General features: G+C 41.2%; 1 protein-coding gene across 7 annotated transcripts in view; it reads left to right on the top strand.

The window, feature by feature from the left end:
* Positions 1-20,235, top strand: part of LOC115079948 (F-box/LRR-repeat protein 21-like) — a 29,188-nt gene extending 8,953 nt beyond the window's left edge. For 4 of the 7 annotated variants that reach the window (XM_029583923.1, XM_029583921.1, XM_029583922.1 and 1 more), the window contains 4 exons: positions 10,907-11,282; positions 12,628-12,750; positions 13,477-13,648; positions 16,422-20,235. In XM_029583923.1, the coding sequence (XP_029439783.1) occupies positions 10,908-11,282; positions 12,628-12,750; positions 13,477-13,648; positions 16,422-17,065 (1,314 nt within the window). In that variant the 5' untranslated portion in view covers position 10,907 and the 3' untranslated portion in view covers positions 17,066-20,235. Of the gene's footprint in view, positions 1-1,037; positions 1,134-7,201; positions 8,469-10,906; positions 11,283-12,627; positions 12,751-13,476; positions 13,649-16,421 lie in introns of those variants that run through there. The other 3 variants (XM_029583917.1, XM_029583918.1, XM_029583916.1) reach the window with 2 other exon arrangements.
* The last annotated feature ends 4,870 nt before the right edge of the window (positions 20,236-25,105 follow it).

Raw genomic sequence — 25,105 nt, 5'->3', positions numbered from 1 at the left:
TCACAGTTAGTTGTCATCACAAACCAGCATAACCAGACAACTATTCAGAATGTAATAAATGTTCATTTTTTTGTTCAACAATATATGTGAATTCTTCTTCATGGAAAAATAAGACATCCCCTGAAAATAAGGCCTAGTGCATCTTTGGTAGCAAAAATTAATATAAGACACTGTCTTATTTTCGGGGAAACACGGTAAGCATAATGAAAATAACATTTTCATGACCAATGATTAAAAACCTTGGCAGAGGCAACAAATTTTGCTACCCTGCATATAGAGGCAAACAACCATGCTATTCTGCACATCCAAGCCCGGTATGAGGTCTTTTAAATGCAAAAACATTTCTTTTGGCAAATATTGACTTTGGATTGTTAGAGGTACTTGAGTCTTTTTTACATCACCAATATACACTATGACAATTACCTCACCAAAAATTGTCTGAGAGATTATTATAATGTGTACATTAACTATTAATTTATCAATCTAAATGGCTCTTGAATATGGACCTCCAAAAGTGTATTTCTTTGGGTAAAGTAAAACATTACCTACAAAAAATGGAATTGAAAATGACCCTTTAAAAGGTCAATTAGTTTGCATAATCCCATTTAACGAGCATTAGGAATGTGCATTCAGATGATCCAAATATGAAATATGCACCAAATGTGTTGATTTTTGGAGACTCATCTGAAAATGCCCATACATTTTTAGTCATTCATTTTGGTAAATAGCACACACTATTTATTCAAACATATGATCCAAAAAAATCATTCCATCCTTGTTTATTAGATAATGCTAAGTGGGGCATACATAGAAAGGGTAGAGTGGAATTTGATGTTTCATGTCTTTTCATCTTCTGGAAAAGAGAACAAAATAGGAAATCTATGTAGAATGATTTCTTACATGGGTGAACATATGGGAGGGTAACAGCAATTATCCCAAACAGGGAACTTTTTTTTTATTTTTAAAAGCTTTGATAATTTTTTTTCTTTAAACATAAATTCTGATGGGCTTGTTCTCATGGTATTTTACTGAGATAGGACGTGAAAGAGGACGGTCGCTGGTGAGTGCCCCATGGCTGCGGCTACCTCAGTCCATTCATCCAATGTGAACTATAACTGGGGAACGTTCTTTAGGTAAGAAACCTTGTTCCTTAGAAATATACGATATATGATTATAGCGGATACTTTATTCTATCCTTATGGTTCGAAGACATTTTGTTTCACACATTCTAGAACATTCTATGAGATGAAGAACCTCTTATTTGCTTTTAAATGAACAGGCTTTCATTTTATTCTGTGCCAATGTGCTTCTGCAATGCAATTAAAAACATTTAGAGGATTTATGGTAAAATACTGACGGAATCAATTTCTAAATAAAAAGGTATTCTTCTCTGTAAGCCTACCATGAGTCAACAACAGTAAGGCATATGGACTGTTAAGTAGGCCACACTTCTCCAGAGCAGGGAGAATAGAATATTGTCAGAACTAAAGATCATTGTTAACAAAGGAGGCTTATGCTGTTAGAAGTCAATTTTCAAAGCAATTTCTATAGATAAAAAGCCACGCGTATGTTATAAAATCCGATACCTGCATGCATGTGCGGGAGGGTACCAACTTGCATGCGCAAGGGGGGGGGGAGTTGTTTAAGAAACACGTGCCGACGCGACTAGGCCTTTCCTCAGTTCTCTCCCAACATGCTCTGATAAAGAAGCGGACTGGGATGGAACTTCCTAAATGCCCTAGCTATCCTTTCTCCCTTTCCCCCTTTCAGCCCCAACCCCTAACCCCCCCCCCCCCCCCCCCAACTAACCTATTTTTAAAATGGTTTTAACTTACCTGCTCTCCCGAGCAACAGTAAATTCCACACGCCGGCTGGCTGCCGGCGCACGCTATCCCAGCCAGACTCCCGCCCAGACCTTGCCCCTGGCCCTCCCCCGCCCTGCCTCTTTTTCCAAACCCAGCTCGTTTTGAAAATACGAGAGTATCTCCTGGTATTGGCAGGCGCCGGGGTTTTAACAATTAGCCCTTTAGATGGGCAATTTCAAATCTAAACACGAACTCTCTGAGCAAAATTCTGCCTGCAGAAAAGGCCTTGTAACCTCACGTGTACTTTCACTTGAACAACCGATGAAAGCCAGCAGGTAAAAATCATGGGGTAAATTTTCAAAGAATTACGTGTGTAAAAATTAGCATATACATGCAGAAATAACTTGTGCTTGTGTACACACTATTCTAGAAACATAAAAAATACATGCATATTTTCACTTATGCATGCACATCTACACATGTAAAAATGAGGTAGTCTAAAGGCATTCCAGGGTGAAGCCAAGAATTACACTTGTAAGTTTCTATTTTGTAAGAAACTTAGGGCTGGATTTACTAACACCACCAGGCTCTTTGAATCCTGCGGTAATGGGGGGCAGGGGCGGGGGGGGGGGGCGGTCCTGTGATAGCCAGCAGCGATCGCACTTCCGCGGTGCGATCGCTGCCGGTGTCGTGAGCCAAATAACTACATCACAAAAGGTGTAGTTATTCGGCGCGAAATCGGCAGCGAAAACGCAGCGTACCTTTCGCTGTCGGCGAAGTCTTCACGGTGTCAGCCCCGGTGCTGCCCTGACTCCTCCTCTTCCGGGGCTGACGCTGCCCCGACTCCACCCTGATCTTGGTATCACACCCCCTTAGTCGTTCAATTTCACACCTGTTAATTATCTTGCACAGTCGATATCAGGCAGATCTATTGTCAATTACTGGTTAGGTAGGAGATCTGGGTGAACTGGGGGTGTTGAGACTGGAGGGTCTCGATGAACTAGAGAAGGACTGGGTGAACTGGTGGAGGAATCGGAAAACTTGTAATTTCAATTATGTGTGCAAGTTTTAAAATATACTAACCTATGGAAGTAATTTTTTAAAGAGTTATACATGTAAATGTAACCTACTATCATAGCAATTTTAAAAAGACATTTATGCACATAAAGTGCACTTACATGTGAATATCTATGGGCAATTCAATGGCATATATTGTAGCAATTTTTAAAAGCCTACTTGCACAGGTAATGTGCATTTATGTGTGTAAAACCCAATTTTAAGCATGTAAACGCTTTTTTTAAAATAGTGTGTACAATGGGGTTTTTGTGAGCAAGTTGTATTTTTTTTTGCTCATAAAATATACATAAGTATGTTTCAAAAATAATTAGGAAAAGTAGGTACGCACAATGGATTGAAATACGCTCTTTCAATGCATTGCAGGTATTCGTGCATAAGTATATATATATATGCAAACATGTTGGGGGAGTAGACATACACATATTTTATAATCTGTGTGTACCCGATATACGCAGGTTATACAGTATTGTAGTAGAACTCCAGGTGGCCATGTATGCATGTATATGGGGGCCACATGGATTTGTTTGAAAGTTATCCTCCCTTTGCAGCCTTTGTGCCAATATGACCAGTCTGAAAATTGTCCCCTTGATTTATACTGGAAATCTGACAGCTCACGCTAATGTAATCTTTTATATAGAACAAAACATATCCAATGAGGATAACTTTCAAACAACTCTGCATGGCCCCATGTACACACATATATGACCACATGGAGATCTACTACTGTATTTTATAACTTCTGCGTATCAATACACAGATTATAAAATACAAGAGGTCCAAATTCAAAAGTCATTTAGATGGATAACGAAATAGTAATCCATCTAAATGGCTCACCCAGCTTTATTCGGCCTTTTTCTGGCTAAATTGTAACCAGCTAATAATTTAGGTGGCTAGAATTTACCCGGATAAGTTAGGTCCAGGGGGGGTAACTGGGAGGAGTTCAGAGCTGTCCTAAAGTTATCCGGCTATAGTTAGCCGGATAACTAATTAAGGGGGTCATTTTCAAAGGCTTATCTCATGTGATAAGCCTCTATCGCACGCGAAAAGGCCCTTTTCGCGTGCAATTGCATGCTGGGGGTGGAGAGGGGAGGAGTCGGGGCGGCGAGGAGGCGGACTCGGTGGTATCTTTGCTGGCGGCAATAAGGTTAGTAACATTATCATCGCTAGTAGCGCGCCCAATAGCACCACCTTTCACAGTGGCGCTATTGGGTGCGAAAGCCGGCAGCAAAAACACCGCGGTGGTGCGAAGGATGCCGGCTTTTGCAGGCCTGCCCCCCCCCCCCCCCCCCCGGTCCCCCGTTTTCACTGGATTCACTATTCTGTGATAGAATGGTGAATCCAGGCCTAAGATAGCCAGCTATATTCAATAGTGTGGCTGCAGTGTTGAATATGCTTCCAAGTTTAGCTGAATAAATTTATCCAGCTAATTTTGCTATCCGGACTGTGTCTGAATATAGATCTCCATGCAGCGGCGGATTCCCAATGAAGACCGGCCCGGGAATTCGCCGCCCAAGCCGGCCCAGGAGGTACCACGTGGTCTGCCGAGCGCGGCTCTGTCATGGCCGCGCTCGGCAGAGCATGTGACTAGCACGACCGGCCAACCGGGGGATGCCCGATCCCCCAATAAGCCAATCCGCCCCGGTCTCCATGTGTTTACCTATGTGCAAACACCTGCAATGCACTGAAAGCATATTTCAATACATTGAACATGTGTACATTTCATAACTATTCTAGAAACATAGTCGTATATGTTTTGTGTGTGAAAAAAAGTATGACTTGCTTTCCTAAAACTCTGATTTATGCATACAGGTTGGTATATTTTAAAATGTATGCATGTAATTGAAATTATTAGTTTTCCCGATTCCTCCACCAGTTCACCCAGTCCTTCTCCAGGTCATTGAGACCATCCTAGTTCTTCATTCTCAGCTCCCCACACAATCAATTATAGACCTCCCACCCAATCAATAATTGACAACAGACCCACTTGTACTTGTGTAAGTCTCCTATAAAATGCATACAATTTATTTTTATGCATGTAACTCTTTGAAAATTCTCCTCAATGCCTTTTACTGAGCATGAAACATGATGCCAGAAGTCCAAGAAGGAAATAGAAAGAAGCCACTAAGGACCAGATTTAGGAATTGTATAAAAGCCATGCAGCTCTATTTGCATATTCTTTAACACATTCAATTGGCTTTGCGCTAGTTTATGCCTACCACCGAATAGCCATGAATAAGCCGATAATAATGAGGTCTTTTGGGGCAGAACAATCTCTGAGCCACGTCATGCATTATTTCAGCTTCATTCATGGGGTTAATTATGCCTTTTTGGATATTCAGAATTGCTTCGATAATTTTGGTTCCCTGTACAAGAAGATGGGGAAGGTGGAGCAAGTGTGACATAACAACAGCCCACTGTAAATACAAAAAGCCAAATGTTTGCTTACTTACTTTAATTGCAATCTTGTTTAACATTTATTTGACCTTCCTCCACAGGCTATAAATAGGAAAAAAAAAAGCAACAAGTGGACACGTACACAAAAACACAGTTTTACACTACCAAAAATACCTATCAATGCCGTAGCAAGCTAGAAAACTGGCATGCAAGGCCAGCATACATCAAATTATACAAAAACACTTTGCTCCATGTAAATTATCCATATTTCCTCATCTGAATGAGGACTATCTTGCTGGCCAAGCACACGTTTCTTTTTTACTCAAAATTGCTCAACTCCTGCATTACTGTCATGACCTTACACCTCAAAACACCCCATAACACATCAAGGTATAACAGCAAGCTTGGAAGAAATGAGCAGTGGAGATTAATCTGCCACGCACAAGAGTGCTATCCCTATATCATCTACCCTACAGGACTCCCAAGTCATGAAATAGTACAGGTGGGCGCTGCCTTCATATATGCCACTCCTGCCAGAACCCGGAAATATGGAAACCATCCCCAAAAAAGTGACCTATATGATAAAAAAAACCCCACCGTGTACCCATTCTTTTCTTATTCTGTACAGGGATACATGTCAGCAGGCATGTATTTGACCATGCTATTTTATAAAGAGATGGACACATCTAGAGCCAGAAGGGTAACACTAACTACTCGCTTCCCTTTGCCCTTTTAATATTGCTATTTATGGCGAAAAGAGAACACAGGATGCCATTGACCTATGCCACTGGAGCACAAACGGACCTGATCCTTTTCAACTGTTCTCATGTAGTGCCTGAGGGGTGATTTTGAGCATCAAGACATTCAAATGAATCATATGCTTATGATCATTGCCTGACTGAAATCCAGGATGGACATTTGCTATCTTAGCTGCAGCCAGACCCTCATTGCAGGCATTTCTTCCTAGGCTGTAACCCACAAGGTTACCTCTGCAGGTCCTTCTGCTAGCTTCAATAAATATCCATATGTTTTCCATATTATTTTGTGTGAGAAGTATCAGGTCCTCACACACTGTTGATGGGTCCAACATGTGCTGTCAGAGTATGCATGAGTATTAATACAGGCTTAGTAGTTTGCTGTGAACTATCTGTATTCCATTAACTAATTAGTGTATTCCATTTTTTGGGGGGGGGTTTACTAACCCAGACACCATTACCTTCTTGCTCCTGTTTGGGAGGTTGGGGGGGGGGGGGGGGGTGCTGGAGAGGGCATCCAGTTCCTAGCCACCCAGGAATGCCAGGTGATTGGAATGCAGGTGGTTTATGGAGAGATCACAAGGGTAGGAGGGCCCAGAAGACCTGCTTTGGTTGATTACAGACCATAGCTCAGTGAGTGGCCAAATGTGCGCGCTCACATACGTCTTGTCTAAGGGTAGCACGCTGGTAGGGTAGGTGCTGTGTTCTGCTATTTCCTCTCCGTCTGCCACTCTGTACGGTTTCTGAACAGTGCAGGCCCACAGCTTTCATCTGTCGCGTGTGTGCGCAAGCGCGTTTGTATTTTGAAAATTGCTATGATATTTGCCATTGAACTGTCAATGGGGTTTTTTTTAACCCGTGCTAAGGGCGTAAATGAGCTTAGTATGTCACATTTACATTTTCCTTTGAAAATCGCCATGAATGCATGGAACGGTTTGCAGGGATTCTGTCACTGCCGTTCCGAGGGAAAAGAAGTAACAGTGGTGCTGGCGCCGAGATAGGAGCGACCAGCGATCACTCCTGCCCCGTGGAGATTTAAAGACTTCATGGGATAAGAGGGTCCATAGGAGGCTGGAAGGGAACAAGAAGTGATTTTTTTTTTTTTGCAGGAAAGGGCAATTTTTTTTTTAAAACAAAATGGAGGAAAACAAATAAAATTTCATTCATTCCTGTTTTGTTTCAACATCCCTACTATAGAAATACTGTCTGTTGTGAAAAGAAACCTTGATTGAGTGTAAACCACCCCCCATCTCCCCTTAACACTTAAACCCATATCAGATGAAAGGGCTATATAAATGATTCCACCTTTCAGCTGTGCAATTTATAAAGGTTCTCCCGGAAACAGGGAGCAGGTATTACTGTTACTAGTATATGCATGTTACGTAATACATATTGACTCGTACTCTACAGGAGATACTGGAAATTATAGAAAAATTAGCTTTTTGCAACTTAGAATGCCGCAGAACCCCGCACACGTACTCACACACATTTTTTTTTTCAGTTCAAGCAAATTGAAAACGTGCCCTTAAAGTCCCGGTTTAAATTCTGGCCCGAGAATTAGCATGCGACTTCTCGGCTCGATCTCACGTGTTTGCGGAATGCTTTGGATGATTTCCTCTACAGGTCCTTGGGTGATGGCGCAGTGGTGGAATATCTGGAGGATCCACAGTGACGTCCGGGTGATCCACATGGACCAGGAGATCAACTTGATCTCGCAGAGAAAATGTTACCTCACCCTCACCAAGTTGAAATTAAACATTCCCTCTCTGTGTTCTGAATAAAATTGCAAAAAATTATTCTGATTATTCCCTAGAACTGAATTTGCCTAATAGAATGTAAGCAATATCCTAGTACGGCTCAGCTAACTGGAAATAGAAATAAAACCAACCTTTTTTTCTGCACTGAAAATCAGGACACAGAGGCTGACTTACTAGAGTGGTCTGAATTTCGCAAACTCTGCTTCGTGCAGAAAAAAAAAGCAACAGGTGTACAGGCTTCCTTTCTAACATGTGACGTAAATACAGCAACAGTTTAGGGCTTTGCATGTTGTAAGCTTATGTGCGTTAAGTTTACTCTTGCGATTGAAATCATGGCGAAGCACTTCATTACCAATGATCACAGCAGTAAAATATGTGTGAAAAGGCCTTTGCAGGTTGCTTTCTGCAAAATAGAGAGCTACATCTCACTGACGTGTAGTTATTTCCTTTTTGCAAACTTATCCCTAGGAGATGTGCAATCGTAATTTCTCCATGAAGTTTATCTGCATGTGAATCCCTGTATCGAATTGGGATGTGCTGGGTACTTTCTTAAGACCCAGACTGGACACTCTCTGAGACAGGATGCTGGGTTCAGTGGACCTTCGGTCTGACCCAGCGTGGCACATCTTATGCGCTGGGGCTGGCAAGACACCTGCTGATGTTAGTCCTTCTCTTCCCAGGTAGACATCTGAGGCTTGTGCTTTTGGTCTCCTGGAAGTCTCTTCTTTCAGCTTTTCTCCTGGGGTCCAGATGTCCTCTCTTGGTCCCTCAGGGCTGAAAATTAGTCTCATGTGCTGGGTCTGCTTTTATACAGGTCTGAAGCAAGGGGCCTCAGCCATGAGAAAAGGAAGACTACATATACTCAGTTTAGTGCGGCTATTTTTGTAGCAACCTCATGCTAATTCGCAGATAGATGCTACTAGAGCAGACAACAGTTTTATGGATTAGCATGCATGATAATAGCGTTCTTATGCTATTAAGATTTTTTTTATAGCATGCATGCTAAGAAAGATAGTGCATGTCATCTTGTGCCATTTTAGTACAAGCATTCTAAATGATGTGCACTTTCTGCGTACGGCTTTTAATAAGTTATTACTTTTGATAAATATATTTTTGAACTTTATTATGATACTGAATGGATTGATTTTTTTTTGTACTTCCACTGGTGAGTCATTAATTAATGGCATAATGAATTTCTGATAAAGTCTATTTAACTGTATGACTTCTCCATGATTTATGTAAACTCATGATTTAGGCTACCTTCTCCTAATTTTTGTTTTGCATGGTTATTTTGGTTATTTCCTCATGTTACTATGTTAAATGCAAAACCTCAGGAGCATTTGCTGATAGTCAAAACCCTCTGAGGTAAATTTTCAAAATGTTTATGAATATAAAATTGGAGGTTATGTATATAAGTAGCATGTACGCATATAAGTAGTATGCAAGAGTCTGAAATATGTGCATTCTAGCAGTGTTATGCATAAGTGTGAAAGGAAAAAAAGGTGTGTTTTAGAGGTATTCTGGGATTGAGTTCAGAGGTTTATGCACAAGTTAGTATTTTGTAAGTGGTATATGTGCATTCATTAACAAATCTCTGTACACTTTTATACCTGCTAAATAAGGGGTCAAGATTTAAAAGGATTTATGCCCTTAAAGGTTTATGCACGTAAATGTACTTTAACTGCATGTGGGCTTTCGAAAATTACTACAATATATGCTATTGAATTGTCAATAGCACGGTAAATGGGCTTTTGAAAATTGCTACTATAGTAAGTTACATTTACATTTTCTATTGAAAATTAATGTGTAAATCACAGAAGCGAAATTGAACTTCTGCAGTTCATGTGTACAATGTGGATTAAGCAGTGGGGGATTAAGGTGAAGTGCTGTAGGGTCTGAGTGAGCTAGTGGAGGTCTGTGTGAACTGGTGGAGGTGTCAGCGTACTAATGATTGTACGTATGCGCACAAGTATTTTCATAAGTAGAGTATGCACATTCTTTATAAAAGAGCCCCAATTATGAGCTTATAAATGCATCTTAATTCTTAGATATGATTTAGATCAAATATGAAAAAATGTGTATCAACAAGCCAGACAGGGGAGACTGAAAAACTGGTCCCGTCAGTTTCAGTCATGTACCCTAAAGTTAGCCATTGGTCAACTCAACATTTTCATGTTTTGATTGCACATAAAAACTCTAAAGTCTCTAAAATATATAGTTCTTTATATCCAAAAATAGTGCTAGGAAGGCTGAGTGTTTTTGAGACCCCCAAGGTGGTACATTAGGAGTATGGCAGCAAAGTGTAACACTTTTTAATGGGTGGGCCGACGAATACATGCAGATGTGCGCCCGCGCCCCTGTTTAAAAGTTACTGTTTAATTACATAGAATTCAAGACGGAGTTCTTTCCCTTTATTCTCTATAATTATTGCGGCTCATGGAAGATGTCCTGAATGGTAAACTGCCATCTAGCTGCCAGCACTGTAGGTGGTAAAAGTGGCCATTTTACTTCAGATGCTATGTAGAAGCAGTTTACAAATCTAAAAGAAAATTCTCTATAGATAAAGAAAATGTCTTTATTTTTTTGATTAGGTTTTTTTTTTTTTTTTTTTTAAATAATAACAGTTTGCAGTCTTCCTTGTGTTCTCTTTTAGCAGGCAGAGTTATATTCTTGATATTGATGCTTATGAGGAATTGTGTTCTTCACACTTGGATCCATTTCTTCAGGCTTGCCCCATCATGTCCTGTGTAGTACCAATGAAATCTGCACTGTAGTTTATCTGTTACACAGACTCTCAACATAGCAGAGCCAAATTGGCCATTGCTGTCTCTGGTTCTGTTTTGTACATTTCCAAATGCTATAGTTCACCTGAATGAAGTTTATAGATGAGGTAACATTTTGCAGTAAGCATTTAATAAGCATTATTAAAATCTGCAATTCATTATGAATGACATTAGCCGTGCTGAATTATCAGAATTTCCATTTAAGAGAACCATAGCAGATCCGAATTCACCACCGAACATAAGCTGCATAAAATAAATGGTTAGTAATGAACGTTTTCAAACTGTTTTCATGTACAAACTGTACAGCAGTGTAAATTAAATTGTTTCCTTTTCAGAATGACGCAAAGTAGACTGAACGTTAAAATTGATAACCAAGTTCTCCAAGCGCCACCAAGAATGAAACAGCAGAAGACCAGCTTTTTCTCCTCCATGTTAAGCAAGTCTCAAATGCAAGCCACCTTACTGGACTGGGGAAACTTGCCCCATCATGTAGTTCTTCATATTTTCCAGTATCTGCCTTTGGTGGACCGAGCACGTGCATCTTCTGTGTGTCGACGGTGGAATGAAGTTTTCCATATTCCTGACTTATGGAGGAAGTTTGAGTTTGAACTGAACCAACCAGCCACTTCCTACCTAAAGTCTACGCACCCTGACCTCATCCAGCAAATCATTAAAAAACATGCTGACCATCTGCAGTATGTCAGCTTCAAGGTAAGAACAGAAATGCTCCGGTGCCCTGTATTTTTCTAATGCCCCATCCTTTTTGTATGGTTGCATTAGGCTCACTAGCGAGTTCACATTCCTTCATTGTTTTTTTTTTTTAATTAATTGTCTGGTTCCTGCTCTGCTGGAAAAACACCCACTTCCTTCCCTGATTCACCCAGTCTTCTCCAGACCCTCTTACCCCATGAAGTCTTTAAAATGCCTTTAAATTCTGATGCACCCGGAGCAATTCCTGCTGGCTCCTCCCCGCAATTCCTGCTGGCTCCTCCCCGCCACTGCCGAGATTTCAGATGTCGCCGGCAGGCCGAGGCCAGCACCATTACTGCTTTCTTGTATACAAAATGGCTCAGGATTTTAAAGATTTCCAGGGTAAGAGGGTCCAGGGAAGGATCCCGGCACAGCGGACATTTGTTACTGTGCGGGAGATCGCGCGCTGGCCGACTGCCAGCACGCGCAACCTACTTCAGCCCCAGGGCTGAAGTAAGTTTTAAAACAAGAAGCAAAAAAAGAAAAAGATAAGGGGGGAAAGGGCGAGGGAGGTAGGGGAAGGGAAGGGAAGGTGGGGTGGGGTGTAGGGAACGGAGAAAGGCAGCACGGCTCGGTGCAGGCTCGGCATACGCAACGTCAATTTGATAGACAAGAATAGATTTTTAAAAAACTTAGATCAGCAAGTTGCAAACTGTAAGAAAATGCAAGCCTCAATGCATGAAGCAAAGAGAGCTCTCTTTTAACAAGTTTCAAGTTAAATACTTAAAATGAGACAATGAATTTCTGCAGTAGCAATGCGTCTATTAGGGCCTGATGTACCAAGGCGTTTTTCTCCTTCTCTGAGTATGAGAAAAAAGCTTAGTAAATCAGTCCCTTAATCTTATTGTGCTTTTTTTTTTTTTGGCCTCACAGTTTTCCTCATGCTTAATTAGGCTTCCAGCTCAATTAAAACTGATCTAGATTGGACTATGGCGCAATGGGCCTTCATTTCCCTATGCAGGGGTTCTCCCCCAATTTTATCATCCATCACTTAGCCCAACCATTGCAATGACAGTTTTAGATCAGGGGGCCACAGAGTGCAGCTTCCTCTGGGGCCCGATGCCCGGTACCCTAGGTCTAGTATTATTGGAGTCCCCAGTGAGAGATGGCAGAGGCTTCTCTCTTCCTCTCCTCCCCCAGAGGTTGTGAAAGCTTTCTCCCCAGCATCTTTCACCCTGGTCATCCCAGGGAGCAGGAGACGGGCCTGGATATGGGATCCTAGGGCTTCTGCCAAGACTGGCGTTATCTCTTTTAAGAAGGTTCATTTAGAGAACGGTTTCACGATTTGAAATTATTCCATTTTTAGGTTGATAGCTGTACCGAATCTGCAGAAGCAGCTTGTGACATCCTCTCTCAACTGGTAAACTGCTCCATCAAGACACTGGGCTTAATTTCAACAGCAAAGCCAAGTTTTATGAATATATCCAAGGTACCGTAATCCTTTATGGCATGAGTAACTTTACAATAATCAGGAGCAGCAGAAAAAAAAAGTGCCTTAAAATATTGATCTTCATGTGTAAACAGAAAGTGCAGTGGGTAAATTGAATGGATATCCATAAAAGAGCCGGCGTGCAAAAATTAGCAAAAAAGGGCTGAAACCAGTAATGCACAAAAAGTGACAGAACCATGAAAAAATATTTGTAATATTTAGGCAAAAAGATGACAAAAAAAACCCAACCCCTGATGCAGTTGCATTTCGACACCAACAACATCTTTCTCTAGGGTTGAAAATTCAGAGTTTCTGAAGTTGAATGCAACAAGTATTTTTAAAAATGAGTAAAAATAACCTTCTACGCACGTGAGGTTTACCATCTTATTTCCAATTCTACACAGTTGAGACTTGTGGCTCTTTTCATCTCCACAATGCACAGCTGGCTTGGATATCAGCCAGATGTGTTGTTGCCTTTGTCATGTGATTGTTTTGCATCATGCATTCTACCTCTTCTATTGCTCTTAGAGGAGGAGTCTATTGACTGTGAAGTGCCATGCATTGAGCCTGTTGTGCGTAGCATGGCATGGTTGGCTAACTAGTTGCTGCTCTCTTGATTGCTAACCTGTGGTGTACACTTTATCCCTTCTGCTGATTAAAAAAAAAAGTACAAGTTATGCAGTGTTGCTATAGGTGCAATTTAATCTCTTTCTCCTTCTCAAATAGTCACATTTTGTATCAGCACTGACTGTGGTTTTTGTCAACTCAAAGTCCTTGTCATCCATCAAGATTGATGACACCCCGGTAGATGATCCTTCCTTGAAAGTTCTTGTGGCAAACAACAGCGATACATTAAAACTACTGAAAATGAGCAGCTGTCCTCATGTGTCACCTGCTGGTGAGTAGTGGAAGGATTTGGTCAAGTCTTTATTTTGAATATTAGCCAATCCAGCAGTCAAGCTTGTGTGACTGGCAGCTGGGAGTATATCCTTAGCAGTATGAATTGGAATAACTGGTTAGATTGAATGGGCCAATGGGCTTTTTCCTGCTGCCACCTATTATGATTGTTACTATATTAGCATAAAGTGGACTCTAATATCAAACATAAGGAAAACAAATGCTAAAGCATGCAGTCTAGCTGTGCAGCTGTCTTGGCCACTTGTGCACTTACATTTTTGACACGTATACACATTAACAAAATTCCACTCTTAAAACCACTGCTTGAGCATTTGTTATCTTTTTTTTTTTTTTCAGTACAGAGCCTTGCATGTGTATATTGGAAAGATAAACCTAAAATCAAATTCTAACTAATACCAGGCTATCTCACTTTTAACTTTTTATATTATGGAGTAAGTTTGCTATTGATCATTCAAGAATTCATATTACCCAATCACAATGCTTGAGCTAGACCCTTACCATTCTACTCAATGTGTTTCTTAGTTATAATCATGGATATTTGAACCAAATTTTTTCAAAGCCATTTATGTGCATAAAACACTGTTTTGTGCACGTTAAATAGCTCATTTGAAAATTTGCTGATCTTTTAGTGCAAAAAATGTGGCGTGAATTTTCAAAACACTATGGGGTAGATTTTTAAAGAAGCGCATGCAGGGTACATTTGTGTGTGCTACCCGGCGCGCACAAATGTACACCTGATTTATAACATGCACACGCTGCCGGGCGCATGTTATAAAATCCAGAGTTGGTGCGCGCAAAGGGGGGCACACGCCGAGCCCTAGGGGAGCCCCGAAATCGGAGCGGCCTAGGAGGGAACTTTTCTTCCGCTCCCCCAACCTTCCTTCCCCTATCTAACCCACCCCCCCCAGCCCTACCTAAATCCCCCCCTACCTTATTTCAATTATTTACGCCTGCCTCTGGCAGGCATATCTTGTGTGCGCTGACCAGCTGCTGGTGCGCCATCCCCTGGCACAGCCGCTGTGCCAGAGGCCTCAGTCCCGCCCCCGGACCGGCGCCATGCCCACCACTTTTTCAAAGCCCCAGGATATATGCGGGTCCCGGGGCTTGCGCGTGCCGCTGAGCCTATGCAAAATAGGCTCGGCGCACACAGGAGCAGGTTTTCGGAGTTACATGCATAACCCTTTGAAAATCTGCCCCTGTGTGCCTAAAAATTAGCATATACATGTGTAAGAAGCCTCTACTTATGTTTTCCATATTTTATGACAAAAAAATACGCATATTTTCACTTTCCCACATACATATATATATATATGCACATAAGAAAAGAGTAGTCTGGGGCATCCTGGGGCGAGGCCAACTTTTACCCACATAAGTTGCTATTTTAAAAGAGATACACACATAGATTTGCCAACTTACTCGCTTAATTTTAGCACCTGCTATTTATCTGATATTAAATGTGTATATTGTGTAGTATTGACCGGCTAGGAGATCTGGGTGAACTGGGGAAAGTTCAGGCTGAAGAATCAGGAAGGTCTCAATGATCTGGAGGACTGGGTGAATTGGTGGATTAATTGGTTAACCTGGTAATTTCCTTGATGCACGCATCTTTTAAAACACACCAACAAGAGCATAAAATATCAAATTTACACGAGTAAGTCCTACTTCATTTTCATGCGTAAAATATATGTGGGAATATTTTTTAAAAAGGTAGGAAAAATACATGCATTCAATGCACTGATATCTGTTCTTGTAATGCATTGCATGTATTCACATGTAAGCCTAGATACACACCAGCGTTGCACGAGAGGTTTCAAGAAGGGAATGTGAGCATGGTGGAAAACTCCAGAAGGCCATACTCTCGTTCATGTGTCAGATGACATGCAAAAACCCAGCACTGGGGCAGGCATGAACTCAAGACTGTATAATGTCAGCACGTATAGAGAGCCACGATTACCATAAAAAGGCATTCAGGATGTAATGGGTAGATAGCAAAGAAAGATATAAAATAGTAATAAAAAAGGAAATAAACGACTGGTATTTTGCTTTGTTATGACAGGCAGAGTTTCAGAGCAGAATCCCCAGCCCCTCAGAAAATTATAGAGCGATTGTATAAGCTTTCTGAGCCAATTTTTCTTTTGCTTCCTTGCTCCTCCAGCAATTTTTCTTTTAATAAATACAATTGATTTTTTTTAAATTTATGCTGTCTGCCTGTTTGTAATTAACAGTAGAGATGCATGCATTTTATAAAGGAGAGCAGGGTACAATACATTAGCTTAGATCTGCTCACAGCCATTTGTGCACGTAGATGCCACCATGTGCGTTTGTTTATCCTCCCCGGTTGTAATGGTTTCATGTGTACTTTTGTGCATTCAAGAAAAAGGAGCTCCGGTGGCATGTAGAGACGGGGCAGAGTTTGGATTTACGTGGATTCTTTTGACTTTAAAAACTGCATTTAAGTCTATATACACCAGTTATGCCATAATGGAGCAGGTGGAACTTTGTGTGGGGGAGTGTGCGTGCATATTTTCCAGGAATTTTCAAGCAAAGGTATGTGTGTACTTTTGCTTTGAAAATCTGTGGAAAGTCTGAGGGTAAAAAACACCATTCATACAATTTATATGGAGAATGCTTTTGTTACAGTTGAGTATATCACCTGTTCATCTACACAGTGTTGTTGCTTTTAACGGAAAGAAGGAATTTAGTTTAATACTGTAGGCTGATTTCATATTTAAAACTTTCTTTTTATTGCACAGGGATACTTTGTGTGGCAGATCAGTGTCACGGGCTCAGAGAACTGGCTTTGAATTATCACCTTTTAAGTGACGAATTGCTGCTGGCCCTTTCCAGTGAAAAACACGTACGAATCGAACACCTGCGCATTGACGTTGTGAGTGAGAATCCTGGACAAACCCTCTTTCATGCCATAAAAAAGCAAAGCTGGGATGCGCTTGCCAAGCATTCTCCCAAGGTCAACATCGTGATGTACTTTTTCCTGTACGAAGAGGAGTTTGATGCGTTCTTCAGAGAGGAAACGCCTGTCACCCACCTTTACTTTGGCAGGGCAGTAAGCAAAGCAATGCTAGGCAGGATAGGGATGAACTGCCCACGCTTAATCGAGCTGGTGGTTTGCGCCAATGGGCTTCAGCCGTTGGACGACGAGCTCATTCGCATTGCTGAGCGCTGCAAGAACCTGACAGCCATGGGCCTCGGGGAGTGCGAAGTCACCTGCAGCGCCTTTGTGGAGTTTGTCAAGATGTGCGGAGGCCGGCTCACCCAGCTTTCTATCATGGAGGAAGTGCTCATTCCCGACAACCAATACAGCTTGGAACAAATTCATTCCGAGGTCTCTAGGCACCTTGGAAGAATGTGGTTTCCTGATATGATGCCCACCTGGTAAAGCAGTAATGGAAATTCTGTGCTGTCAAAGCTATTTGGACCTGGGCATTTCAATTTCAAAATAATGCATAGAAGGCTAAATGAATTTTCTATCCTCAAAACAAATAAATACATTAATTAATAAATAAATGGATACATAGTTTCCATATATTTCCCTCCCCTCACACGGTGCAAAATATTAAAAGCTAAACTCTTTCAAGACCCTCAAGAGTTAGAAAACTTGATATTACATTCAAATTACTGCACATTCATAAAAGTAGAATGAACATACAATTGGATTACAGATGCTTTATTGTTCATTCAGAGGGTCATAAAACCATTTCTGTTGAAAGAAATGTAACCATGTGATTAAATGGACAAAAGAGCAATTTAGCCTTTGAACATTCTGAGGTCGATATTCAGCACCACTTAGTCGGTTAAGTAAGGACTTGGCCGACTAAGTGGTGGAAGATGAATATCTGGGGGAAAATGGGCATTTCCTTTTAAATATCTCTACTTATCCAGTTAATGAGCCAGATAAGTGCAGATATTTAAACTTAATCCAGTTAGGTAGGTCTACAGTTAGCTGGATAAGTCTAACTTAGATGGATTTTTCTGAATCCTGACCTCTCTATTAATGCAGATCGACTGTTATCAGGGCATCTTTTTTTTTCTAACACGCAAACTGTTTCTTGAGCTGAAATGGAAGATCGTTAACCGTCTCAGTGACGAAATGTGGCTGGAAAGACAACTTAGGTCATTCAGTTGAACTGCAAACCATGCCCTGCCACTTCATGCCACTGAAAAGACTTCCCAATCGACTGAAAAGTACCAAAGATCTGATGGATTTAAGACACAGGCCTCTATACCCTGAACCACACACAGCATCAGGTCTACTGCTCTTTAGTTGCATTAATGTATAGTATAAGCAGCTCTGTGTCTCAATATGAACTGAAGAGGCATAGCCTAAGAGAAAAATATTTATTTTAAATGTATTTTGTGCTTAACTTCTTTGCTGTATTATTAAGTTATAATGTAAAGCCAATGTTGCATAGCTACCTGGATTTTCTCTAAATTGAAATCATTTGTTAACTGTACAGTATAATATAAGTGTTTGGCAATATTTAGATACACAAAAGAATTGTTAAGGCAGCTGTGGATGAAAACAGGGTTGTGAAAGGAAGGTTTTTCATTTCATTACATTTCATTACATTTTTTCATTTTGTGTTTCTTTTTTTAATTTGAGTTTTGTTTATTTCACTTCGTTTCGTTTACTGAAATGAAATAAACATTTTGAGAGATAAAACCCCAACAAAACAAGAAGAAACTGCCAAAAAATTAAAATTTAATCCCCCAACTTTCCTCATAAAGTCCCCCCTCTCCTAGAGGCACATTATCCCTTGCTGAGATCTGCCAACTCACAAAGCAGGAAGGAGCAGAAGAAATCCCCAGTCACTCCTGCCCCACGAGATCCTGGTTGGAAAATGTTGACAGCCACCCCTAAGGCTGGCACCATATTTCAACGGGGACCCAGCAGGGCAGGAGCAATGGGGATCTTTCCTGCCCTTTTCCACTTGGCAAGTTGGCAGAAGCCAGCAGGCGGTAAGATAGCTCTGGGGGTTGGTTCCTAATGGGTAAAGTCTGGGGCGGTGATGGTAGTTGAAAATTTAATTTTTTTCAGATCTTTGGCTTTTTTTTTGTTCTTGTTGTTGTTGTTTCTGTTGATTTTTTTTTGTTAAACAAAACTAAACTAAAAAAAAAAAAATCCCTCCGAACTTCAGGGTATGTCGTCTGTTTTGTTTAAACAAAGCATGGGTGGTTCATCGTGTTCTTTCATTTCATTAAAAAATGAATGCACAGCTCTGTTGAACAATACCACCACAACGATTGCCAAATAACCTAAAAGTTGGACAGTGTTGGGGCCAATAATATATAATACTTTTCAAGATGGGGCTGTTTCTGAAATGTTAGCCAAGAATGTAAGCATGCTAGCCGCCTTCCTTTCACTAAATCAACGTGTCATATGACTACCCCCCCCCCACCCCCACCCAAATAGCAGTAAAGATTAGGGGATATGAATTTGTTTAAAATGAACGCCTTAAACGGGATGAATGAGGTCATTTTTGGCTTCATTCTGAATTAAACAAATCAGAAATGGCCTCTCATGAAAATGTTTTCAATATTTTCATTTTTTTTGTTCAAATAAAAAAAAAAAAAAAGGCCTCTAACCCCCCTCCCCCTCTCATAAAGTCAAACACAGGGTCCAGGCCTACCCGGCTGGGATAGGTACAGACAGGTCCTCCTTTGGCGCCTGCAATCCCTTCCCACCTGGTAAAATCTAGCCCGGGGCCCAGGCCTACCTCTCTGGGATGAGCCGGGCCCAGCTGGGGCTCCCAGGGGACCCTCCCCAGCTCCTCCTTACCCCCCTTCTTGTGAGTCCAGATAAAAAGGATGAAACAGGCAGGTACTGAAGACCATTTGCTCCTGTCCAGCTATCCCGATACCCAAAAATGGCTCTGGGCACACCTGAAACATAAAATGGCATTGGCTCCACCTGAGATAGGCACCAAAAATGGTATCATTTCGGCACTACCCTCGAAGCAGCTGGCACCATTTTAAAATATGCAGGCAGCAGGGCAGCAGCGAGTGGGCTTCACTCCTGCCCTCGTCATCCTTTTTATCTGGATCCACTGGAAGGGGGTAATGGGGGGGCCAGGGAGAGGGTTCCTGGCCCCAGGATAGGTCTCTGGGGGAGGGGTCCTGGGAGGCCCAGACTGGGCCCAACTTAGCCAGGGCTAGATTTTAGTGGGTGGAGGGGGTTAGAGAAGCTCTGTTTGGGCCCAGTTCAGCCCAGCCAGATAGGCCCACATCCACAGTTTGATTTCAAGGGGCGGGAGGGTGTTGAGAGCCTTAGGAGATTCAATTTGTTTGTTTTTGGGGGTTTTTTTTTTGTTTAGGAAATGAAACTAACCAAAAACAAACTAACTAAAGAATGAACCCCCACCTCAAATGAAAAATCAAACTGAACCAATAATTTTTGGGCTGCACATCCCTAGTAAGCATATATATATATAAAATATACACAATGTATATGCCTTATATTCACAGCAAAGAGGAAATGAGAGCGTGAGGTCTTCCCAGATTCATTAGCTGAGAAGAAAGTGTTCTACTGGAATTAAAGTATTATTTCAATTGATTGTCTCTTTTTTGTAACAAGCTGTTTCAGGAGTGTATTGCGTAAATGCAGAGTTATTGGGAGAAATGTGGGAGCCCCAGAATGCCAAGCTGCTGAGAACACAGATCAGATCATTCGAATGAGGATGAGGAAGTCTAAATGACTTTGCCATACACTAAATAGAAAAGTTTACAATTTTTATATAACAAAGGAGGAAAAATGGTAGTAAAGATTCCTCCTTTTATGAAGTGGAGCTTAATTAAAAATAAAGTTTCAGCAAGAGCATCACTGCGTTAATGTCACTTTAAACTGTATGGCCAATATTTTCCTGATCAAATTTAGTACACTTGAATGACAACATCTTCGCTTGAAGGTATCATTCAGTAGGACTCAAAAGATTCACAGTAAGCAAAAATGTTTCACTGATGGATCTATCCCTGTGGCTGATTCCTGAAGGAGCAGTACTGGTTTAACGTGAAAAATGCACGATAATAAGGGGCGAATTTTCGAAAGGCTGCATGTGAAAAAAATGAGCATATATGCATATAAATAGCATATACTCACATATAAACCTCAAGCGCGCACACATAAGGGTTCGTGAGGAAATTTGCGTGCGTAAAAAAATGGGTTTTCCAGGGTGGAGCCAACATTTATGCCTGTAAGATGCTATTTTGTAAGACATGTATGTGCATAGATTTGGCAGTTTGCTCTTACATATTTACAGTTGATCTTTATCTGGCATGATAGTAATCTTTAATGAGAAATGCTAACTGGGTGGGTGGTCTGGGGGGTGCAGAATGAAGACCCAGGACACTCTTGATGATCTACAGATGGACTGGGCAAACTGGTGGATGAATTGGCAAAACTGGTAATTAGCACATGCATGTTGGATAATCTGCTGACTTATGGGGGTAAATGCATGCAAATTATGCATGTAAAATCTCCCTGCCTATATTTTTAAAGTAAGAAATAAAAATATGCTCGCAGAGCAGCTGAGTGCCACTTAGCTGGATAAGTATGAAAAGTGCTACTTATCCAGATAAGTTATGTAGTGCATAAATCTGAAAAGCACTACTTTTCTGGGTAAGTCATGTGGCCATTGTTGGAAATAGGATACGGAGCCTTGATGGACCCTCGGTATGACCCATTTTGACAATTCTTAGATGGCCACATATGATTCATATGATTCATATGTGGCCATCTATCAGAGCTTTTTTTCTATGAAAAAGTCCAGAATATCGAATTAGGTTAGGGCCCAAAACACACAACTGAGTGTACTTGGCTGCATATTGTATCTGAATTAGGTCCACTGTGCTCATGTCACCTTTGCATACTATCATGTATATTTTTGTGAGTACCCAGTCTTATTACATTGGTAGCAAGCAGATAAATTATTGCATTAAAATTACACAGCAATTAGTGCAGGCTAATGGCAAATAGCATGTGCTGTTTGAAGATAGCACGAGTATGGCTACCTGAAAGGACTTGAACAGGTTAATGTAAATCAGTTATTTACTCTCTCAGATAATAGATGGACTAGGGAGAACTCCATGAAGTAAGCAAGAAGCTCATTTAAAACAAATCAAAGAAAAACATTTTTCACTCTTTTTCACTCAGCTCATAGTTAAGCTCTGGAATTCATTGCCAGAGGATGTGGTTACGGCAGTTAGTGTAACTGGGTTTAAAAAAGGTTTGGATAAGTTCCTAGAGGAAACATCCATAAACTGCTATTAATTAATAAACAATAGTAGCTTGAGATTTATTTAATGTTTGTGTACTTGCCAGGTACTTGTGACTTGGATTGCCCACTGTTGGAAACAGGAAACTGGGCTTGATGGACTGAGTATGGCATATCTTATGTTCTCTTGTTCATATAAACATGAACCTAATGCAGAGGACAAGAAAACATCTGAGAATGACTAAGATAAACCAACAGAGGGAGCTCTCCCTTTTTCATTCTAAATTTGATACCCCATAGAAAATTATCCTTTCTACGCTAAATCCTTTACGATGATAATAAGTTTTATGCTGAATATTCAAGGTTATTTCAAATTCTTAGCCCCTTCTCGAAATATTAAATGATAAAGCAATACACTCAGTTAAGGTCTGACAGAAAGCAGCTTTCTCACACTATAGATATATGATATGCAGAGGAGAAAGGGAGCCTGAAGCCTATAGGCATCACACAGAGGCTACAGATTTCGTGAAAGGTGGGTTTCAAAATAGGAAAATGGAAAATGGCATTTCACAAATGGCAAGCAATCTAGTAAACAGTTTATGGAAACTATTCTAGTTCTTTTTAATTGTGCTTTCTCCTTGTTTTTAAAACAAAAGCACAAAGTAATGCATTTGTACTTTACAGCAGGTATAAAGTCCACATGGTAAAGCATGCATATATACTGCCCACCCCCTCCCCCGACAATCTTTTGCTATGATTGCACACTTTTAGCTGCTGAGAGGAGGGCAGCTATCATTTATCCTCATAAGAGCTTAGTTACCCAGACACATGCCTTTGAAACTTGTCGTTAGCTTAATAGAACTAACCTAACTTACTAGGGCTTTTCCCAGAAGAAACAGAAAAAAGGGGAATACCCTTGATGAATCAGATCCATAATCTACAGGACTCCAGTTGTTTGAATAGTCCTAATGTTTCTGAATACTGCAACATCAAAGTCAGGAATATTTCTTATGTCACCAGTATGAAAATCTTTTAAGAAGGGATATCTCCAGAAAGCTAGATATCTCAGGTAAATTTCTGTAGCATGAATGTTATAGAAAAGTATTAAAAAATGTTCACAGAAGACAACGTTTTTAAATGTCACTTGGGGGTTTCAAAGAGTTAATGTTAACTTATCACATGTTGTTCGAGAATGAAACAACTGTTTCTTGCTATGCTGCATTTAGCCACTGGGGTGCACTGTTGAGATTTCACAGATTCACTGATAAGAGGGATAGACTGAGGCCTGATCCTTGCACCTCACTGATTACTAGGCATGTGCATTCGTTTGAAACGAATCAGGAAATTTTAACAAAATTCTCCATTGCATTTCAATTTATTTTTAAAAAGAAACTTTTATTTCATTCGTTTCACATTTTTTTTTTTACTTTAAATAAACAAAAAGAAACAAAATTAACAAACAAACAAATTACATCTATTCACTTTCTTGCTACAAAAGAACTAAACTCAAAGGAGTCTATTGTCACCTGTGAGTTTCAAAAAAGTTTCTGTGGCTATGCTTAAAACATTTTGAGGTTGATATTAAGAACATAGCAACATAAGAAGCGGTCCATTAAGCCCAGCATCTTTCTCTGACACTGGCCAGTCAGGCAATTTTCAAAGATTATATGTGGGTAAACAACTGCTTACCTGTGGATAAAGAAATACAGAAAATCTCTCCCCTCCCCTCCCCCTAGTAGTAGTAGTAGATGGAATAATTTCCTTACGTCTGACACTCATCTGTATGAGCATAACATGACCAGAGAGGTACGTTAAATGTTCCCGTGACAGATATCATACACTGTCTTCACACAATACAAATAATTATGCAGTCCAGCTCAGAATCTTCACAGGACCAATGTCTACACTTGGCCACCGATAGTGTTTTACCCATGCAGTGAGATCACTTCTAGTAACTGCTAGAGGGAATGTGAAATACATCTGTTCAGGCTGCTTTTGCATTTACAGCAAACATGAGGTCACGGAAGGAACACAAAGAAAAAAAAAAAATCCTGCACTTATTAATGACTTTAGTGGGGGGGAGGGGTTTGCACGTTTGTTATAAAATTTCTGACAAGTGAATTAAAAGCAGAAATGTCTCTTTCATTTTGATTCAAGCAGTAAATGGGCTGCTGACCTCTGTGCCAAAATTATTTGGATTCGGCATGCGACCTGCTAAATAAGCGAAGCCTCAAGGGAATGATAGCAAAGGAGGCAGAATGATGAGGGGAGAAAAGACTGGCTCCGGTGAATAGTAGGGGTGTGCAGACATTTGTTTTGTTTTGCTTAGCTTTTCATTTTGTGTTATGTTTTTGTGTGGTTTCATCATTTCATTTTTCAAATTAAAAAAAAATCAAAAAAAAAAATCAAATAAATAAATAAATAAATAAATGACCCTGGGTTTGTATCCAGATTTACCCCCCTAATCCCAGACCCTCCACTCACCCCAGACCCTCTTACCCTCTTATTGAAAATTTCTTCAATAAGAAGGTGAGAGATCCCACGGACACCTTTGCCATACAGCTGCTGCCACTGTAAGTGGTGCCAGTAATTCAGGCTGGCGCCATGGTAAGTGTTTGCCCTACAAAGTCTGGGGTAGATCTTCAAAGGGTTACGTGCGTAAAATACGCGCAAAACCCCCGAAAACCTACCCCTGCGCGCGCCGAGCCTATTTTGCATACGCTCGGCGGCGCGTGCAAGCCCCGGGATGTGCCTATGTCCCGGAGCTTCAAAAAATGGGCGGGGCCGTGGGTGGGGCCGCGGTCTGGGGGCATGTCCGGGGCATGGCGGCGGTCCAGGAGTGGTCCAGGGGCGTGGCCAAGGGCCCCGACACAGTGGCCTTGCGGGGCCTGGCGCGCCGGCAGCAAGCCGGCGCGCGCAAGTTACGCCTGCCGAATTCTACGAAACAAGGTAGGGGGGATTTAGGTAGGGCTGGGGGGTGGGTTAGATAGGCAAAGGGAGGGAAAGGTAGGGGAGACCAAAAAAAAAAGTTCCCTCCAAGGCTGCTCAGATTTCGGAGCGACCTTGGAGGGAACGGGGAAAGCCATTGGGCCTCCCCTAGGGCTCAGCGCGCGCAAGGTGCACAAGTGTGCACCCCCCTTGCGCGCTCGCTGACCCCGGATTTTATAACATGTGCGCGGCAGCGCGCGCCCATGTTATAAAATCGGGTG

Source organism: Rhinatrema bivittatum, chromosome 18 (assembly GCF_901001135.1).
Source record: "Rhinatrema bivittatum chromosome 18, aRhiBiv1.1, whole genome shotgun sequence".
Classification (NCBI taxonomy): Eukaryota; Metazoa; Chordata; class Amphibia; order Gymnophiona; family Rhinatrematidae; genus Rhinatrema; species Rhinatrema bivittatum.
The sequence above is the reverse complement of the archived record's forward strand: the minus strand, read 5'-3'. Positions and strand labels throughout refer to the sequence as shown.